The sequence below is a fragment of the Chenopodium album genome, chromosome 2 (genome assembly GCF_948465745.1).
Source record: "Chenopodium album chromosome 2, dcCheAlbu1.1, whole genome shotgun sequence".
NCBI lineage: Eukaryota > Viridiplantae > Streptophyta > Magnoliopsida > Caryophyllales > Amaranthaceae > Chenopodium > Chenopodium album.
Window position 1 is genome coordinate 20,125,001 of NC_137835.1, and position 21,444 is coordinate 20,146,444.

At 34.5% G+C, this 21,444-nt stretch overlaps 1 protein-coding gene and 1 pseudogene across 1 annotated transcript; both read right to left on the minus strand.

The window, feature by feature from the left end:
• Nucleotides 1–1,085: 1,085 nt before the first annotated feature.
• On the minus strand, nt 1,086–4,547 carry LOC145584251 (multiple C2 domain and transmembrane region protein 16 pseudogene; annotated as a pseudogene).
• A 2,807-nt stretch (nt 4,548–7,354) lies between these two features.
• On the minus strand, nt 7,355–20,769 carry LOC145597185 (putative cyclic nucleotide-gated ion channel 5). Its single transcript, XM_081653340.1, has 8 exons — nt 20,333–20,769; nt 19,953–20,049; nt 18,389–18,995; nt 16,946–17,158; nt 12,871–13,178; nt 10,966–11,077; nt 9,698–9,934; nt 7,355–8,319 (listed from the first exon to the last, which is right to left on the minus strand). The coding sequence occupies exons 2-8, from the start codon at nt 19,994–19,996 to the stop codon at nt 7,627–7,629; spliced, it is 2,214 nt and encodes a 737-aa protein (XP_081509466.1). The 5' UTR covers nt 19,997–20,049; nt 20,333–20,769; the 3' UTR covers nt 7,355–7,626.
• Between the last annotated feature and the right edge of the window lie 675 nt (nt 20,770–21,444).

The window sequence follows — 21,444 nt, forward strand, 5'->3', positions numbered from 1 at the left end:
TAAGCGCATACCTGCTATTTGTTTGAGATGCATATAAGAGGGCTAATTGGCAAATTCACTAAATTTTTACAATTTTTTTTATTGCTAAAGTAGTATTTTTAATGTACCATTATACTTATAGTGGTATATTTAATGTATTATTATATATGAATTTTATACTATTAGAGTTTAAGTTCTTTTAGTACTCCGTAGTAATATTTACAGCCATTATAGATAACAATGGTACAATATTTGTACCACTAGAAGGAATAAAAAATTCACCAATTTTTTGTCTTATAACTGATATTTACTTACCATGTAAATAGCAGCTATGCACCAATACTTAACTCTAAAATATGTCCATAGACAATATGGAGTAGATAATTAATGTTAACACTAAAAATAGCCCGGTGTAATTTTGTTAAATTGACCCTAAAATTTTAAGGAAAAATATTTTACTAATTATAAATTTTATGATAAAATTGAAAAATATATTATTGTTTAAAAAGTTTTTTCATTACTTTGTATAAGTAGATTTAATAATTTGGGGCTCTTTTATAGTAGTTTCACTTAGAAGCCTATGCAATCTATCGACCACTGTCATATTTTAATTTTTAATTTTTAATTCTTCTTTGTATTTAGTTTAATTTGTATTATAAATGGATTAACAAGACTTACACTAATGTTTTTTTAAGGTAATCACACGCATCGCGCGCTCCCTAACCTTAGCAGTCACTCATTTGACTAAATTATTCGTGATGTAGCATTTTGTGGACTTGTAAAATGTGGTCTAACCTCCCATCTCACTAACTGCGCTGCACGACACAGGCTTATTTAAAAAAGTTTATGAAAATTAATGTAGGATATTAAAATAAAAGTTGATGATAATTGATAATATAGCTATTTCATTGTACTCCGTATTAACTATTAAGCAATCCACATTTGTTTTTTTCAAGTAAAAAATGTAGTGATATACTGTTCATTGAACACACAAGCAGTTGAATGGTTTGAAAGACAAAAACAAGTAGTATGAATTTGAAGCAATAATTTTAGACTTTATGCCTTGTTTTGTTGAAAAAAACATATATGGAGTAGATTTAGTGGAATTTAATTATTTGTAGTTGCAATTATTATCAAAAAACTGAAATCGCAAGGTCAATAAGTTAAAACATGCACATACAAAGTAAATTACACTTATACAACATAGAATACAAATTTTAGCTTATGTATTCACTAGTAAACTACAATAATCGATCAGTTTTTGAGGGCAACCTCCTAATGAAATTAATGGCTGGTGAAGGAGCGCGATCTCTAAACATCGGATGGCGTAGGTAGTAGAATCCTGAAGCCATTGCTACCATCTTTGATGGAACCAAGTACAATATAATTGCCACCACAAAGCATAGCCCAACAAATATCCCCGTGGCCCGAGGGTCGCGCCATGTCACAAGGGCTTGTATACGTTCCCCTTGTGTGGCTAAGTCACCCAACACGGTTTGGACTCGTGCACCTAGTGTACGGAGCTTATCGTATCGTGCACGAACAACCTCCGATGGTCTATTGCTTGGCATTATGTCGAATTCCTCATCGAGCTCATCACGATCAATGTTTTCGGCTAATGAGATCTTGGGATCGAAATGGGGGAGAGGGTCACGGGACCGGAACCTATAGTTCCATGCACCAATTACAAAGACATAGAATGCCAATGTAGGAATAATGAGGTCGGGAAACCAAACTAGCATTACTAGTAATGCGTGCACAAGTATAGTAGATGTTGGGTTTTTCCATGTTCTTGTATCTTCAATCCATTTGACAACATCAATTACTCCAGCAACCAAGTTTATAATTCTAAACCAATTAGCTCGAACTTTTCTCATGCTAAAAGTGTGGGAGTCTGCATCCAGCATATACCGAACCACTTCTTGTCGAAGGGGTGGCTCGGATCGTGATAGATGCACGGCTAAGATCTTAACAGCCGCGATTCTTAACATCTCTTGTTGTCCTGGGGCAAGAGGCTTGATGTGGTGCATTAGAGGTAATAATGGTTGAGAGTAGACTTGTAACACGTCTAGATTAGGCGTGCTTCTTACAAATCTTACGGCCAACTCTATGTCACCCATTTTCTTTAATCCCATTGGAGTTAATGTAAGTAAGGGGTATGAATTTCGGTACACTTTTCCGGTATGTAGGGTGGAGATACGTATACGAACCTTCCCAACTCGTGAATCCGGACGTGTAACATCTAAATGTTCGTCACTTTCAAAACCACCTGAACTATCGAACACTCCGATGGTTAGTACCGTACAAGGGTCATAGACTTTCCATGTGTACTGCTCATTCCACTTTGGATCCAAACAATCAGACACGGTACGAGTACGAACCCACTTAGGACCGTACTTAGCTATAGCATATGCATCAATTGATCCTTTACCATTCACCGCCTTTGCCGGGAGAAGATTGGTACACCCAATGATCCCAAGCTCTACCATCCCTACGGCAGGCTTCCACAACTGCCTCGCCGTGGGGCGGTAATCGCTACACATATGAGCAGCCTCCTCCATCACATGGTACCCACCATCAAAACACAACCTCAATTGAACTCTTGCTTTATACACCTTCTCATCGCCGTTAGGATCATCAAATGTGAACCACTTACCCACCACATTTCGATCATCCACCCGCCTCTCAATTGTTGTCAAAGCTACTCGAACAACCCCTACAACAATCAACCCCTTTGGTCCACGATACTCCAATGTAAAGACCAATTGATCCCCAAATGGCTCAGCCGCAACAAACATCAAGTCCTCATTCCAAGCCGGCGAGCCATTACGGCTAACCGCCGGCTTCGTTTTCAAAACTTGGATTCCAAGTTGAGCCTTAACTTGAAACATGGACTCTTTAGGTGCAAACAAGATATCTTGAGCATCCAAAATAGTTGCTCTTAAGTACCACAACTTAGGAGACAAGTACACCTTAGCCCTTGAATTTACATTCCCAGCAGTATCAGTCTTCCAAGCCTCAGGAAACGACCCACGTGGCAAGCATCAGGTCACCCATGTTGGCCCCACCTCCCTCGAGACGGTACCACTGTGGGGCCAACGGACTATCCGGTGGGTCCCGCAGCGGAATCTCCGTCGTATCAAAGCATATCCCTCCTAAGAACTCTCTCATTGACAACCCCTCGGTAGGATCCGCCGCACCCGGATTCGGAGGGTCCCACACCGAGACCTCTAAAATGGCAGAAGACTCCGGCGAGTCTCGCCCAAAAGCGAACGTCTGGTCCCACTCGAAGAAGTTAGTTTTCCTAGCTGGCTTTGAAACTACACGGTTGTTAGAAACCACAATCTTCACTACTGGACACCCATTAGTAGGAAGTGACCTTGCCTTGACAACACGTACAAAAAGATAATGCATCTTTTCCACTAGATCAAACGTCGATCGTTCGATTGGGATACTCTCGAACGAAGCCGTCGACACCGTTCTCGAGATCGCCGGCGTCGGTAGCATCGACGGCGGCGGTCTCATCTCGATGTTGTCGGCAACTTTAACTTCCGGTTTTGTACCGGAAACCGTCGACGCCATTACTTCAATCTCCGGTGGTGGGTCCATCATCGGCGATGATGATGGTTCTTCCGGAAGTAATGGTGGTAGTTCTTCATCATCTTTTTTATCATCACTTTTAATTTTCTCCTCTTCAGGAGGTAAAGGTGCTCCATCATCAGGTTGCTTAGCTGACACGTCACCACCCGGTTCCGGAGCTGCTGACGTGTCAGCAGGCGGCTCCTCTTCTTTCTTCTCCTCTACAGGAGAAGCTTCCACCGGTGCCGGACTCTCCGACACCGGTGGAGGTGTTGGTGATGGTGGTGGAGGTGATGACGGTTCGTCCGAGTAATAAATCTTCAAACCAATCTCACCTTGTATCCAACTCAAAAGATACTTCTTCTCTAGAGGAAAATACATCAATGCCTCCTCACCTTTCCTAACGAACTGAGTTGAGCTCGAGCTGAATCGAACCCGACCCAAGTGGTTATGCCTACGAGTAGGACCATAACTCTTATCATGGTAAACATCGATCTCAAGGGTGTCACCAAATACGGTGGAAGGTCCACCCATGTTGAACTCAAGGGCCTCATTCCAACTCGGGTTGAGGTCCTTGATGACTGTTTTTGTACGCTTTCGTTGGCCGTAGAAGTCGACGACGACGTAGGGACTAGACGTCCCATGACCGTCTTTTGGTAGAAGGTTTCTTGCGTCTACTACTTCTACTATTAGTTTTCTCACTGTTGCCATAATTTTTTTTTTTGGTAGGGTGTAATTTTATTGCATGGTAAGGAAGAAAATATTATGTAATATGGACTTATGCATTGATATAATAGATTGGAAATTGAGCAAAAATTTATAATATTTGGGAAAGTAATAATGGAGGGGAATAAAAGCAAGTAATATGAATCTTAGAGAAACGGGAGAACAAAGTAATAAAAAGGAGAAAATAAAAGAAAGGGATGTATGAAAATGAAGCAAGTAATTATTGATAATTTTAGGTTGAAATTGTGAAAATAATGTGGTTAATTAGCAAGCTGATTAAGGTGGAATTGAAGAAGAAGAAGAAAAGAGGAAAGGTGGTATTGAGAGGAAGTGAGTTTTATAGAGGAGAAATAATTAAGAAAGCTAAGCAAAAGAAACAGAGTAGAAAATTAAAAAAGAAGAATGACATGCAATTTAATTTTTATATTTTGTGTGTAAAGAAATGACAATATAATTAGATTAAGTTAACTTCATGTGCAAGTACCTGAACCAAAGAGAGTCCATCATTTTTTGTCCTCTTTTTAACTTTTACTTTCGTCACATATATTTGTATGTAGCATTAAGATAACTTTGTTTGTTACGTTGCTTGTGTAATTTCTGTTTAATTAATTGCTAATGAAGACTGATTATACTCAATTTGCCTCAAATCATCTTTTTGTTCGTGTTGGATATGTATGTTAAGAAACTTAGTAGGATAGATGAATAGATTCTTTTGGTACATAGTGAGGAAATATAAATAAATATGCGTAGTACATAGATCAATAGATATAAAAGTACTTCAATAATGGGTAAAATGTCTTAAACTGAATACAAGAAAATTATTTGTGAGAAATTATACACTTTTGTGTTGAAAATTTAAATAGAATTTAAAAATTCATATTTACTTTCGCATACACACATTTTTCAGACATTATTGCTGTATATAATGATACAATTAATCATGAATTCATTACTAGTTTAAAAATTATACTAGGTACATTGGAACTCCTTATTTTCAGATGAAGGGAGTTTGTCTTCTTATTTACATTGGTACATATAGTAACTTATAATTTATAAACCTCTAATCAAATAGATAAACCTCCCAAATAAAAGTACTTGTATGTAACGAATGAAGATCTATATTAAGTAATGAAAAAAAGTTTGTATATATTTAAAATAGGAAATAATAAAATGCAACTTTATTGAAATTAAGAATCTCTTTTGAAAACTTTATGGTTGGCTTGGCCAGCTTTAAGATGCAAAAATAAGTGTCTATTGAATAATGATAATTGAAAAGAGAGGTAGAGATTGGTATAATATTGGTAAATACCGAAGCTTTTTCCAAAGATATGACTAACTTTAGTGTCACCGACTGGTGTTATTTTGTCCCCTCCTATCTCTTTCAATGTTCTTGTATTGGGAGTATTTATTTTTAGTTTTCAATAAAGCTAAATTATTGGATCCAATTCTTCAACACTCTTTTTCAATTCACACTTACCTTAGCTTCTATGGACGTGTAAATCTTCTCTAGTGATAGGGAGTACTATCTTGTAATGTGGATTAAATAATGATTATTGGACGCATGTCAATGTTTAACTTTGATCAAGAAATTATGAATAATCTGTAAAAATCATGAAAGATCATGTTAATGCATGTATTTCATTTTATGTAAAAGACGTGTTAGTATCACTAGCAAAGTATAAAAAGTTCACATAGTTAGCTTTGTCTTTGCTTAAAGAGATTGTTTGTTAACTAACACCAAATATCACTTGCGATTATGAGATCGTCTCAATGTAGAGTTTTAAGTGAGAAATTTTCTCGACCCCACAAAAATGAGAACATATAGTCATATAGACCTCTATTGCAATCAAGCTTCGAACATGAGCATCCATCATAAGGCTTTTAAATTGATGAGGGGCCAAAAATGTATGTAGCTCCATTGACTGAAAAGATTAAAGAGAAAATATTGTAAACTTTTATTCAATGATTCAAAGGGCCGTATATTTCCTTGAATTATGCAAAGGGTATGAAGATGGTACGCTTTTTGGAATGACCAAATGATTAACCAAGCATTCACAACACGGTTTTGGCTACGAGTCAAAAAACACAAGCAATTAAAATAGGAGAATGATGTTTCTTGCAACACATCTTTTGATGAAATTATTGTTATGTAATTAACGAAATATTTAGTTTATTGGTTTTCTTGTAGAGAATTGACGAATCATCATGAATGATAGAATGGTTAAGAAGTCTTCCCTTTTCAAGTATTGCTCGGCAAACACAAATTTGCGGAGTTGCAAATAATTCTGTCTTTACTTCGGTTTTTTTTTTTTTTTTTTTTAGTTTTAACAGTTTGAACTTTACACTATTCATGCATTTTGCTTTGACTAGCGTTGACGATGTATACGTAAATAAAAATATATGTAGTCATGTGAGATCTTGTTAGATTTTTCTCGATTTGTACAATTTTAATATCTAAAATTTATAATTTTTACATATTGGTAATCAAAGATATTAACGATTCAAAACATTAATCGACAAGCGTGAAAAGAGAAGGATTGCAACTATTTAAAAAAAATAAAATAAATAATAATAATAAAAAAAAAAGTACTTCATTTATAACTTTTATTGTTTAATTCATTCACATCTAAGCGTGAAGTATAATTTTTACTGTTTTTTTATTTAATTGACACTTTGACGGTCAATTTATTTGAAATTTATATGGAAGTTACTTTTATATGGCACTAAGAAGTTATCCATTCACACCTAAGCGTTTTTATATGCAATGAATGATGATCTACTTTACTACTTATCATGTTGTTGTACTACATATTCTCTCTTCCTCCCTAAAGATCATGCCATAATGATGATTTAAATGACTTAAACTATGCACTCTTTTTATAAGGTATCAAAAGTAGTACTGGCCTTGTGTGGACGAGGACTAGACAACGCGTTTATAGGAACAACCAAACAAGGGCATCGTTGGTGGTTATGTAGAGCATGATTATGCTGCTTTTGTTGGACTGTGGTTATGTCGCGCCATATTGATGATTGCGGAGGTCCAACTGCTGATCAACATATATATTGATGATTAAAGAAATTGACAAAACATAAACTAAGTTCGACACCTGAACAAATAAACCAGCTTCGGATGGTTATAGACTACACCTATACAAATATATTTAGATTTTAACAATAAATAACACTTCGTACAACAATAAATCTGAACCCGCTCATACAAGTTATTATGCATATTTGGTACTGTATGTATTATACATAACTAATCACCTTCAAGCACCAAAAAAATATAAATAGATAAAATTACTAACTGCTTTAATAATCGCCTTCAAGACAAACAAGCAGTTAGTCTGCATCAGCAGAAAAGTCGGGCTCTGGAGGTTTAGGTGGTTTTACCAGAACACTAGAAGCCCGGGAGAGTCGATTGCGATGGACCCCACGAAGGGCATTTGCAGCAAACCTTGATACAAGTAAGGTGGCTCCAAGGCTATAAGAGCCACCACCGCTGCCACTCTTCATTGAAGCTTCAGCTTCTTCCTCTTCCTTGAGGCGCTGCTGCTCCATCAATTTTCTCTTCAAATATCGACGCCAAGCAGCTTGAATAAAGCGAGCAGCCCATGTTCTCCATTGCTCTGAGTAGAACCTGAATGTATGTTGAACTTGTCTACTATGAAGACGCCTGAATTGACTCGCTACAAATTTGAGCTCCTCTGCTTCAAGGGCAAAGGCTTCAACTTCTGTGATGGCTCTCACTGTTCGAGTAGATGATGGAAGGTTAGACCCAGATCTAGGATCCAAAGCCCAAGTTAAAAGCTCATCTCCACAAAAGTCGCCCTCTTTTAATGAACTGCGGTTCAAAAATCCACTTCGACCACCATCAGTTGTCTCACTCTCAAGGCGACCACGAATAATGAAGAGCATTTCATCAACTGGATCACCTTCCCGAAGAATGTATGTTTTCTCAGTATATAAACTTGGCTTCAAACGTTCACAGATTGCATCCAGCAATCTCTCGTCCATATTTTCAAACAGAGGGACCTATAGAAATGTCGGAGGTTTTGCAAGTATATTGCATGGAAGAGAATGGATGGATGTCATTCAATTGGAAAAAAAAAAAAAAAAAAACTTAACTTCAACAAACCATTTTGGTTTTTATAATGAGAAAAGCATTAGTTGTTGAGTTTAAAAGACAGACACCTACAGAACTAATAAATTTGTGAAGTTCACCACCCAAGAAGACAATAACACCATGACTATAATCTAAAACTACTACTAAAGCAAAAAAAAATTACCTTCGATTTCCCTCAATTGTAGGAAGGTTTTAAGTTGGTTCTCCTTAATTATTTCTTTTAGCTACTACTTTTTTCTTTATCTAAAAACAAAACATTTATCTTATCTGTTTTACACTCTTTTGTAAAAAAAATTGTTAAGTTGATATTGTTTTTTCAACACTCACTTAACAAACTTCGAAAATTATTGTGAATACACTCTCTTAAATTGATAGATAAGTAAAATAAGGTTAGTTTTGATTTCGCTTGAAAAAATAATAGATTTTATTATTAAATGTAGTATATTCTGCACGTATGTTTTTTCTTCTAATAAACAGCAATTTTTTAAATTTTAAAATAAATTGTTAAATATTGGTCTATCATTTTTTTTTTCATGTCAAAGTTAATTAAAGATGTGTGCACTTAATTTGTGCTTGATTACAATTGGATCATAAATCATTTAATACCAGATGTGTAATTTAAACTCTCCTACTTTAAACAAGCATTATTAGTGGCATGTCAAGTAGACTGATAGCATAGAGAAATTTTAACAGATATAACAGATACCCCCTTTTTATAATTCATCAAATCGTAAGCATAAAAAAAAAAAAAAAAAAAAAAATTATAAAAAAAAAAAAAAATTATAAAAAAAAAAAAAAACAAACTCAAGGACCTTGGAAACATTTAGCTAGACTAAAAGTTGCTGAAATCTAATACAGGAAAATACATAAACCCAAACTATTTTAGAAAGAACATCATATAAGACAATACTTTGCGTGGCATAGGTTGTATTCATCAAATTGCAATAATAAGTCACTTGAGTACTAGTTGAAACTCCAGTGACATACACTATGTTTCAAGAGATTTTATTAAATTCACGTGAGAAAGAAGCACCAATGAAATGAGCTACTAAGAAACTTAATATTTTGCTATTATGAACTTTATATGTCCAAGGGCAGCTCATCCTTCACAGTTTAAACTGATAAATTAAAAATGCATTCTCCGTTGTTGTCTAAAAAAGGTTTCTAACCCCACCCAATTCAGATGTTCTCATAGATCAAGGATACCAATAATTTAATCATGTATCTAGGTAACAGTGTAAGAAATCAATAAGCAAGAATGGAAGCCAAAAAAGGGAAGAAAATTACCCTTCTCACTAGCTTAAGACACAAATGACGCTTAATATCCCTCCTGAGATCCTTAGGTAGACTAGTGACCAAGCTCTCTTCATCAACACCACGTGTTTCCAACCATTTGTATTGGTCATATCGTCTAACACGTTCCCTGAGTTCCTGAGGCAGCAAACGATGATGCATCCACTGCTCTGAATCACGCCTTTTGACCCTCATCTCTTCAAGTCGAATGGTAAGAGATTGAAGATAAGTCTGCAAGAACAGCACAAAATCAAATGACTTTAATCAACCCCATTTTCTACCAGTTTATCGGGTTTAGGTTGAGTCACTTTAGGCTAGAAAACATTTAAATCAACAATAATACCAGTGTAATTAGTTATATCTCAGGTCAATATCAGATTATTCAAATACTCACTCAAGTCACAGTTTAGTTCAGGTCTATATTGAAAATTAATCAACAATTTTGGTTTAAAGCCCATTTATCAACATTATTGTGTTCTCATTGCACAAAAAATTGGTGCGAGTTAATTGTCTTAGAATCAGGTGCTCCAAAAGCCTCAAAAATAGATTTTATACAGCAAAGGGCCAGTTCAAAGTTAGTCTAAAAGCTCAGAAAATTCAACTGGATTATTAGAATACGAATTTGCAGATCAGGTTAGAATTTGATCCAGTGTCTCCTGTTCAAAGATCTGCAAAGACACTCTGAATATTGGAGACAAAAAACTTTCCCTTCAATAAAAATACTATAATTATAAATAACATTTAATTCCAGATCATTGTTACCATAGATAGCTGATAATTATAAAGAAGTCTACAGAACTTCTGCTCTAATAAACTTCGTAACTAAGACAGATAGCTAGTGAAGCATTATACAACAGGGGTTGAACAAACACTATGCTGAATGAACCAAAGCTCAAACAACTTTTTGAACTAGGCACCACTCTAACTAGGGTCAGGCTGGACAGCTTATACAAGCTTATACATATTTGGTAATCAATTGTATATGAATATTCTAGTTAAAGCTATAAACTCTTACAACTAAGGCAATCATCTTTCAATGAAGAACATTGTTACATACAGAGTAATAATATAAGCATGGGAAACCAGGCCACAAGAGCTTCCTAACAAGATTAAATTATATTTAGTATTAGTTATTTACCTGCATATTACCAATCAACAGTGCAAAGAGGAACGTTGTTAGACAATAATATAAGCATGTCGGACAAGGCTACAAGAGCTTCCTAACAAGCTTTAATTGTATATTATTTATATTAGTTATTTACCTGCATATTACCAATCAACAGGGCAAAGAGAATAAGCCCAAAAATGGCAAGTGCAATGGAAAATATGACCTCTCCCGGATAGGTGCTGGTTTGAAGTCCCTGTCCTAGTGTACTGAAACATATACAGATAAAAATAAATCACCATGAAATATTTAGCCATCAAGTATTTTAAAAATGTTGTCAATTATTCTTACTTTCTCCGTTTTTTAATACTTGCAACACACTTTTTTCACGATAATTAAGAAAAGCAGGCCTCATTAACACACTTAAAATGAGGTAGAGAGATTGTTAGAAATATAACTAAATGGGCCATGAGCTTTAAATAAGGGTAATAGTACAGCTTTCAACCAAAAAAACTTTCCAACTATAGTGTGTTGCAAGTATTGTGGCAATTCCATTGTAGAGAAGTGTTGCAAGTATTAAAAAACTGAGAAAGTATATGAAAAGACAAAAAAAAAAAAAAAAAAAAAAAAAAAAAAAAAAAAAAAAAAAAAGGAAAAAGAAAAAGAAAAAGAAACTTCATCAAATCAGCCAAAGAACAAAATGCAAAACAATTTTTGGTACCAATTAGCTACAAAGGTCCATCAATGAGCACTAAGTACGCTATGAGATCTGTGCACAGAACTTGACAATTTACAAACACAAATATAGTGTTAACCACTCACAGTGAGCAGGTGAAGCAATGATTGCTGAAGCATTAATTAAGCCTAGTTGATAATTTAGCCAATAACCTATCCTAGTGTATTACTTTCTGCACTCACAAAAATATTACTTACTGCAGTCAGCTTACAACTCAAAGTATGTTTGTCTGTTGATTTAAAAAATCATTATAAAAAAACCTTCTTCCCAGTTCAATTCTGTAACCATTATTGAAAGACATTCTCACTCTTATGTCTCATCAATCACCACCAACAAAAAATTACCAACCACCACCCACCTATTCTCTCTCCATCAACATTATATCAGACTGCCACCATGCGTAAAAGCTCATGAACAAGCCTGGAATCTTGACTCACACCTATGGACATGTCAGCGATATCTCTAACAGAACCCTTAGTTATCCACCAGCTAGCTGTGAAGCACAAAAACTCTCATGAGGTCACAGTACTTAGTTGCAAAACTTAAATTCTTGGAAGCATAAGGAAAATCAAGGGGCAAAATTTTCTCTGAATGTCGATTAAGTTTATTCCACTCAACAATATTTTACAAGTCACTAGAGGGTCACCTTTCCAAAATATCTATGAATAAACCAAACTAACTTTAATACACCCATTTTTCATACTCTCTTAATAAGCAAAATTATCCATATGTTGCTTTAGGTTTGTATTTCCACATTTACTAGTTACTACTGCATGAATACTGCTAATCCAAAATTCAAAATTTTCTGTTTCTCGTTGCCGTGCAACATAGCAGACTAGCAAGCCGCTGTGACCTAAACATACTCTACATAATTTTATTGCAAACATAAATTGATTTGAAGTACCTCATTGGATGGATCATAACATATTAAGTTTAAATCTTAACAAAGAAAGATGATGGGAAAAGTTAAACACTAGTGACTTTGAAAACAAAACATATTGATATAGACTTTTCCTTATAAATATACTGTAAAATCTGTAAAAAAAAAATAAATAAATAGATAAATAAATAAATTAAAAAAATAAATAAATAGATAAATAAATAAATTAAAAAAATAAATAAAAGAAGATGAAGAATATTGGGTTGATGAAGGAATTTAAAATGTATAATTATTGAAAACTTTGATGGAAAAACATTAATTGATAGTTTGAGAATGGTGCGAGGTGATGTAATGACAATATCTGAGCATGAAATCAGTTACAAAGTTCAAGAAAGGACAAATGTAGCAACACCATATAAACTAAGGTCATCTTACACCGTATTTACCTCAAATTTTGTAGCCCCCACCATAAGCAGTAACAGTATTTAGATATAAAGCTACTTGATGAGAAAATGCCAGATGTCAAAGCCTGTGCAAAAATTCCAAAGTCAAATCCGTCATCATCTTCTTTCCCAGAGCAAGTGGCAGAAAGAACTTTTTCACTCATATTGCTCCATGTTTGATAGCCTTGTGATTGCTGATCGTCACAATACAGGAAATTATAGCTGCAGTTTTTGTTATTATCATAACAAACTTTCTGCCAGCAAGAATCATTACGCTCCATGCCTAGAAGATACCATAAAGCCCCAACTATCTGTAATAATTCCATTTAAAAAAGTCACAGTTAATCTCAGAGTTTAATAAAAACAAATCGTTGAGTTTTAGTGAAAAGTATTTCGTGTGTTTTTTGTCATTATGTACAAGATGTTTCAGTTAATTCAACATGCACCAAAGATCATAGAGCATTTACAAAATTATTGATTAAAAAAAATAACAAAGCCACACACACACTACATATACATTATTCCTTAAGAGAATTTTAGTAGCTTACGACTTTCCAAACCCTAGTATTCAGAGGAACCAAACAATTGGTTGCAGTCAGTCATTGTTAATTCCATCACATGCAAAAACACAATAAAGATAGACAATACCAAAAACTCAAAAGTGAAAGCAAAGTAGTCCACATCCAGTTAACATGTTATTAACTTATTAAAAACAACCATCAAATGACGTTAATTGCCACAAAGATGTCACACATTCATAATGAAACAAGAAGAATATTTTTGGCCAAGCCTTTGGGTAGATAAATTTAGGACTGAAAAGTGAGACAGAGTTTGCTTGTTCTTGCTGAAACATAGGCATAAGTGGATAATTATCGTGTTTCATTTTTAAACCTAAATGCGTTCAGCGCATGCGGTCAGAATAATGTAATAACTCATCTAGACCCCAATACCTCATATCTTACCATCTTATGCTAGGGCATAAGCTTGTGATAAATCTCCGCTTTAATTCTATTAGATTAGTTTATGTCATTATGTGTAGCACAGCAGAAGTTTGTATGAATAGGGGAAAATTAAGGCCTTGTTTGGTTGAATATAAGCATTAAGTTCCCATCGGAAAAAAAACCATGCATGGAAAGTTATATTTCCTAGGAAATTCTATAATCATTTTTGGTTGACATAAAGGAAATAGTTTCCAATGAATTAACTTCCTACGTTTTGTTCAGTTAACTTTATGTTATTCCTATGTGTTATAACAATGTTAACTAATTTCTCAAATTTTTGGGAGCAATAATGTAATTTCATCCAAAAATAAATGTGGGAAGTTTGAGCGGCCAAGGTAGGGGTGGATACTTGAATTCCTATGTTTTTTAGGACTTCCAATTTCTCAAGAGATTTCAACTTCCTACCTAGTTACTTTGTTATGCTAACCAAACAAATACCCATTTATAAATTTCCCATGAATTTGTATTTCCCCCATAATTTAGTATAAACAAGGCCTAAGAATGGTAGAGAGACATTTAAAAAAGAGGCCGGTCACAGTGCCATGGAAATGGATTGTAATAGATGGATAGAGCGGATCGCAACTAATGCAGTGTGAATTTCTTCAGAAGATTCACGTTAATCTTTTCAAGTCTTTAGTAAATCTTTGAAGTTTAAACAGTATTTTTTTAAAAATAAAATATTAACTTATCATAATATGAGTAGTATACTTGGTGAACAAATAATTCCTTGAATATCATGTTTTAACTTCCACTTTTGGGCAACTTATTAGACAAAAGAATGGATTTGACAGGATAAAAACATACTAACATGGCAAGTCACCGTCACATAATGACATAATGCGCGAAGCGAGGAATTATATGTGACTTGTAGCGGGGGACATAAAGGGGTTTTGTGGAATGGATAATCCAAAATCCATAAATGAATGACAATTATGTAACAAAAGAACCAAGTTATAAATCCATGGTAGAGAGAGAGAAAGAGAGAAGGGAGTAATTCAGAAGTTATATCTCATAAGTCATAACTTATCTTAAAGAAGCAATCTAAGCCCCCAAATGCTTTAGAGCAATTCTATCAAAAACATCAAATCCATCATCTAATTTAAACTTTTGAGTAGCAAATGTATTTTTTGGATTGAAAACGGATTCGATTAAACTAAACACTTAGGGGGCGTTTGGTTGGTGTATTTTTTGGATTGGAAACGGATTCGATTAAACAAATAACACTATCGTGCGTTTGGTTAGAAGGCATGGTAACAATTACCATTACTTAAGGGTAATGGTTACCCCTCATTTGTTACCTCTCAAAAATTTAGAGTAACAAATTCCCTTACCCTCTTCAATCATAAAATTCCTATTTCTCTCCTTCACTCCCAACATTTAATTTTCTCTCTCCTCTTCTCTCTACTAGCTATCTACACAGCTATCTACACTGCTAGCTGCTCTCTTCTGGTGAGGCATGAGATTGAGGCTTTGGATCGCAATAAGGTACAGAACTCAGTCCTCCCTGTGAGGTGGCTGGGGCTAACTTTTTGGTTATAATAATGGAGCCTTGATTGTGCTATGCTTCTTCAATTTTCATAAAGTTTTAAGACTTCTGTGTAGCAACAGTAAAACTAAACACTTTTAGTTATCTACTGCTGACCAACTTGAGCACTTGTTTCTAGATTATTTTAATATCCGCCAGAAAGGTACAAAACTTAATCCTAATCTATTTCTTCACTGTGAGGTGGCAGGCACTATTTATTAAGTAAGCTTACTGGGTAAACATAAAGCCTTAATTGTGCTATGCTTCTTAGTGAGGCTAACACAAGTATGACAGACTGGTTTTAGGATGAGCAAAACCAAAGAGTACAATTGGACATCTGGTGGTGATTTAAATGTTGTAGTAAAGAGTAGAAGAAACAATCAACCCATCTTCTACAATGGAATGTTCTGGATCATTTACAGCTTGTTTGGATACAATTACAGGAAGGAAGGGGAAGGAAGGGGTAAGGAGAGGAGGGAAGAGAAATTCAACTCCAGAGTCAAGAAGAAGAATTTCAACACGGAGTCAACTTGGACAAACTCATCTCGTCTCTTCTTAAGAGCTATCATCAAAATTAGAAATTATTTTCACTCCCAAAAAATTTTTCTCTATTTTTTCTTTCTATAATTTTCTTGCAAAAAACTCAATAAATTAGGTTTGACAGAGAAAAAACCAATCACAATCGAAAGGAAATTGATTGAGATGGAAATGTTGACAGTTAATTTTCTGGAATTGATGATCATGTTTTGAGTTAACTGGAAATTTTGGCTTTGAGGAGCTTCATCTGGATTGGACTTTAAGAACTTCAATTGATGTCCAATAAACTTTCTATAATTTTCTTGCCAAAAAAACAATAAATTAGGTTTGACAAAGAAAAAACCAGTCAGGTCGAAAGAAAATTGATGAAGATGAAATGTTGAGAGTTAATTTTCTGGAATTGATGATCATATTTTGAGTTAACTGGAAATTTTGGCTTTGAGGAGCTTCATCTGGATTTGACTTTGAGAACTTCAATTGCTATCCGATGATTTCAGCCTCCATAGTTGACTAGCTTCTGTGAGCCGAGGATGAGGCCGAGGACAAAGAAAGAGGAGAGAGTGGTTTGTTTGGTTTAGAGAGAAAATAAAAGGATAAAATTATAATTTCGTGATAATCAATCTGTATAATTAATTTTCCTTCCTAATCTTTCCAAATTTGAAAGACTGTATTCTTAACAATTAATAAGAAATTCTCCTACCATATCCCTCCCCTCCATTTCCCTTATCTTTTCTCTTACAAGGGCCAGGAACTGCCATGTACCCCCCCCCCCCCCCCCAAAACCCAAACCGCTGTAACATATCACATTGCAATGACAACAAATCTCCTTGCCCCATATGTGGGTAAAACAAATAAAAGGCCACATGCCTCTTAGGTGGACATCATCTTGCGTTAAAACCCAATTACTATTTCCCTCATCAGACAATCTACTTAACCAACAAAGAAAAATCGAGAACAATAAGCGAACATAGACCTACAGCCAAGACAAAAGTCTTAAGTTAAAGCATTTACTTACATGGCTACAGAGCATGTAGAGAAGCAGATAATATGCTGCACCAGCCCACGCAGTTTCAGCAAAAACACCTGATGTCCTTTTCAATTCTGAAAAGAGGGGAATGATTCTGACAAATCTAGGGATATATTGAATCAGGACTATAAAAAGCAACGCCTGTTTGGTAGCATATACATCAGAACCTTTCAGCCTCCGTAAATACCTCCATATAACAATCTGCCAAAGGAACCCAAAAGAAAAGGGAATCAAAAGGAAGAAACAACACAGAATTTGTCAGAACATGCTTACTTCTGGCCTAGATCTCACAAATACTACCTCCGTTTCATATTATTTGCAACGATTAGACATTTTTCCTCAGTACTTTATGTCAAATCATTGCAAATAATATGAAACGGAGGTAGTATTTATTTTCACGTCATCACAGTAAGACGATGAACAAGTACCAAATTACCAATGAAAGATACTTTTCAAAGATTTATCTTTCAGTTTGTCCACTAACATTTTGGCTACAATCCAAAATGAATACAAATTAAAAATTAAAAATATATATATAACAAAAATAATAAAAAAAAAAAAAGGGGACAATATAAAAGACATTATCCTAATGAAAAAACTGGATGCAAATCCTTAATCAAATTTGACAAAAAAGAGAGAAAATCACCGGCAGCATTCAACCCCATAAAAGTATGAAAGACTCAGGTCAATATCATTTAAGAAATCTGATGTATAGAATCTGGTCTCTCTCAGATCATTTGCAGTGCATACACTTGTAAAAGATCTATTGTCTTAATTCATTTCTAGTCACACTTTTCATTTGAAAGCCTAAAGCAATTAAGTGAGGAAGACTATGCTCTTGTAACAATTCTAGATAACCTGATACCCAAAAAGATTGCAAACCCATCACCAAAAACAGTAATGGAAAAAAGGGAGGCATTCAACTGCTCTCCACCTCCAGCAATGCTGCCAAGTTGAAATCAAGCATGGTCACATGGACTTCACTAGCTGCCCTCTCAGACAACTTCAGTAACTGCCCTCTCGGACAACTTCAGTACAGGAGCATTATATTCTTTTTAGTACAATATTTTAGATATAAAAACATTATAAAGTGTAACAAGGCTTCCACATGCTTCAATAATTGAAGGTGTTAAGCAATGTTAAACCGTATGTGCTTTGATTTAATTTGTGGTTGAGGAATCAAAATCTCTCTCGCACACATGCATCAGATAATACCAGTTTATAAATTATTCATAATTTGCTATTATTATATCTTAATCCCCTTCCCAAAAATGAAAAGGAAAAAAAAAGTATCACATTTTTGGCCCCCTTAAAACTAAATTATTAGTTTCATGCACACACTAAGGCATGACACTTATGGCACAAAAATCAATGGAGAGCGTGCAGTTAATAACTTAATACAAAAGAAAAAGTGATAAAAGAAATCCAAACCTGTGGTAAGGGCAGTACGGAGAGGAAATCAATGATGAAATAGCCCAGCAGATACCGCTTTGCAATCTGAGCAGGATTGATGACAAGTTCACCCCGCCCAAAAACTCTAGATGATGGAGCAATATATGCAGTTCGGAATTGAAGAGCCATACGAATGAGGTAAAAAACATCTATTACTGTACGCACTGTAGTGGCTGCAACAGCCAACTTTCGGTCTATGCCCAGACAGTTCAGCTTTGGATTGACAATTGGAAGAAAGAAGAAAAAGGGATCCACAGAAACCGAAAAAATACATGATGCCACAAATAGTTTATTCCAAAGTAGCAGAAATTTATCTTGTGGGTCAAAAATCTTTTTCTCGGAGACTTTTAAATCCTCAGGAAATACTGCTCGAGAAACCCCAAATCTAAGCGATCTACCAATAGAACGGAGTCCTTCAGAACCTCTCATCACACCTTTCTTAAAAGAATTAGATGATCTGTTGATTGCATAATTGTTATTATTATTATTATTGTTAGCACAATTAAGCCCCTCAATACCAAATCGACATTTATTCACTCCAGCGGCAGCAGGAGACAGTGAAGCTGTTGAATCCAAATCATCCAACCTACACAAAACAGAAAATATAAATAAATGAAAATAAGAGCAGCCAAAAGCATCATACTCATATCCACATTAAGTGCACTCAATCTATCCAGGCCATTCAACAACTTGTGTGCTAATGATCTTTATGTTTGGCTGATAAGCTAATTAGTCTAATTGACAAAACAAAAAAGGGCATCAAGTATTATATACAAGAATCTGAAATAAGTCAATAAACTTCAAGTCTCTTTCTAAGTGCAGTCAAGCAGCTTACATCAGTATTCATGACCAAGTATTAGCCAAAATGCCATATTGCTATCCAGTCTAGCAAAAAGATTTTAATAAAGCACTAATAATCAATTACTTCATAATATATTCCTCAATAAATAAAATAAAAAAAGATCAAGATCATTCCATAATGCTCAACATTTTAATTTGCTATCTGAGATACACATAGGTGAAACAGTGAAAAGTGAGAGTACAATAACATTTTTACTACTAAACCTCTTAGGACCACATGATGACAGCATAATGCGTATCCCCAGTCTCCAGGTCACATTATACCGGATTATGCATTTACTTCAACTTTGTGGAGTGGAGTAACGATAACAACAGTCAGAACAAATCTCCTAAATCAAAAAACATTCTAAAACAAAACCATCCCAGGTGCAATATAGGCAAATTCAAAGGTTTAAAACCATTGCTGCAAAATTAAGACATTTCATAGAGAAGAATCATAAAATGAGAAATAAACATATCATGTCCGCACTTCTTTTTATACTGTTTCTCTTATACTTGGATTATCACAAACAAATCACTGGGTTCGCTAACTCGCCCAACCAACCCGGAAAGAGGGTCACAATATTTTTTTTTTTATTATTATTTTTTTAAAGGGTAAGGTCTAACAATATGAAAATCAAAAGGCCACAAATTCATCAGAATACGGTAAAGAGCAAAAGATAAAATAACAGATAATTGCTACCTGACAAACTTATCCTTCTGACCATAACCACAATCGAACATCATTGGCAGTCATATACATGAATAATCATTGGAAATCATATACATGTATTTCAACCCTACAACCAAAAAAACAGCAACAAATTAGTGAAATGATGAACCCCCAAACAACAATCATGATCATACAACCTTATTTTTCATTGTCACCCAAAACAACCTTGTTAAATCATGCTACAACAACTTAAAATTACAAGGATCCATAAAAAAAAAACCCAAAATTATCCGATCTACATCAGATAATGGGGTTGTTACCCAGAAAATTATTTAAAAAAACTGACCATAAATAAATTAACAAGTCAAAAAAAAAAAACCAGAGAAAAAAAGGGAGTTGAAGAAACATACATGGGTTAGAAAAAAGATTGAATTTTTGAAAAGGGGTTTTAATTAAATTTTGTGGGTAGTTGAAATCTCGTGAAGTTTGGGACTTTAAATGAGTTCAATTAAGAGTTTGAGCAAAGTTGACTAGAAATATTGATGGGTCAAGAAATTGACAGGAAAAAAGGTTAAGGATTTGATAATATGAGGTGGACAAATTGAAGCAGAAATTGAGGAAGAAGAAGAAAGTAAAGGTCAACCCAGAAAAAAAGGGGGTGAAATGAAGAAGATAGGTGATGAGAAAGATGATATTTTGCGGAGGAATGAAGGTGGTGAATCTGGTGATTGCCGGCCGCCGGTGTAACGACTGGGTATGCACAAGTTTTACTATTGTCTTTTTTTTTTTTAATCTAAAAGACAAATGAAAGACCAATTATCCAAATAGACAACGTCTTGTATTTGGATATTTTGACAATTTAGACATTTTGCTGAAAATGCTAAAACTAGCCTTCTGCCCGTGCAATGTACGGGTTATATTCATATAAAATTGTATTGAGAGATAAGTGAGGAAATATGAGTAAGTTATTATAGGGTATATTATGTAATCAGAAAAATTTTATTGAGAGATAAGTGAGGAAATATCAATAAGTCATTATAGGGTATAATATGTAATCGGAATCATGATTAAATAAATTAAAATTTTGGAACTTTAATCGAAAAATAGGCTTAAATAGAAGGTAGATGGGCTAAAATTAGAGAGAGAATAGGAAAAGGTTGAATTAAAGGGGAGAGATGAAGTGTGTATGAAAGATGAAGTATAAGTTAAATGAAAGAATTAAACAAAATGGTGTAATAAAAAATTAATAGTGTAAGATGACATGTGGCACTATGGTTAGAGAAGTGTAATAGAATGGATGGAGACATATGTCTTCCTTAGTTTCTTGGTTAAAGTTTTTAAATACTAAGTGTAGATTTGTTATGAAATGCTCCCTTCGTTTTTTTTATTTGTATCACTTTCCATTTATGGTGTGCTTTTTTATTTGCATCACTTCTATATATAGTAACATTAAACTATATTTTATTAACTCTCTATCTTAATTTAAACCCCACTCAAATTAATTTATTATTTGTCTCTCATG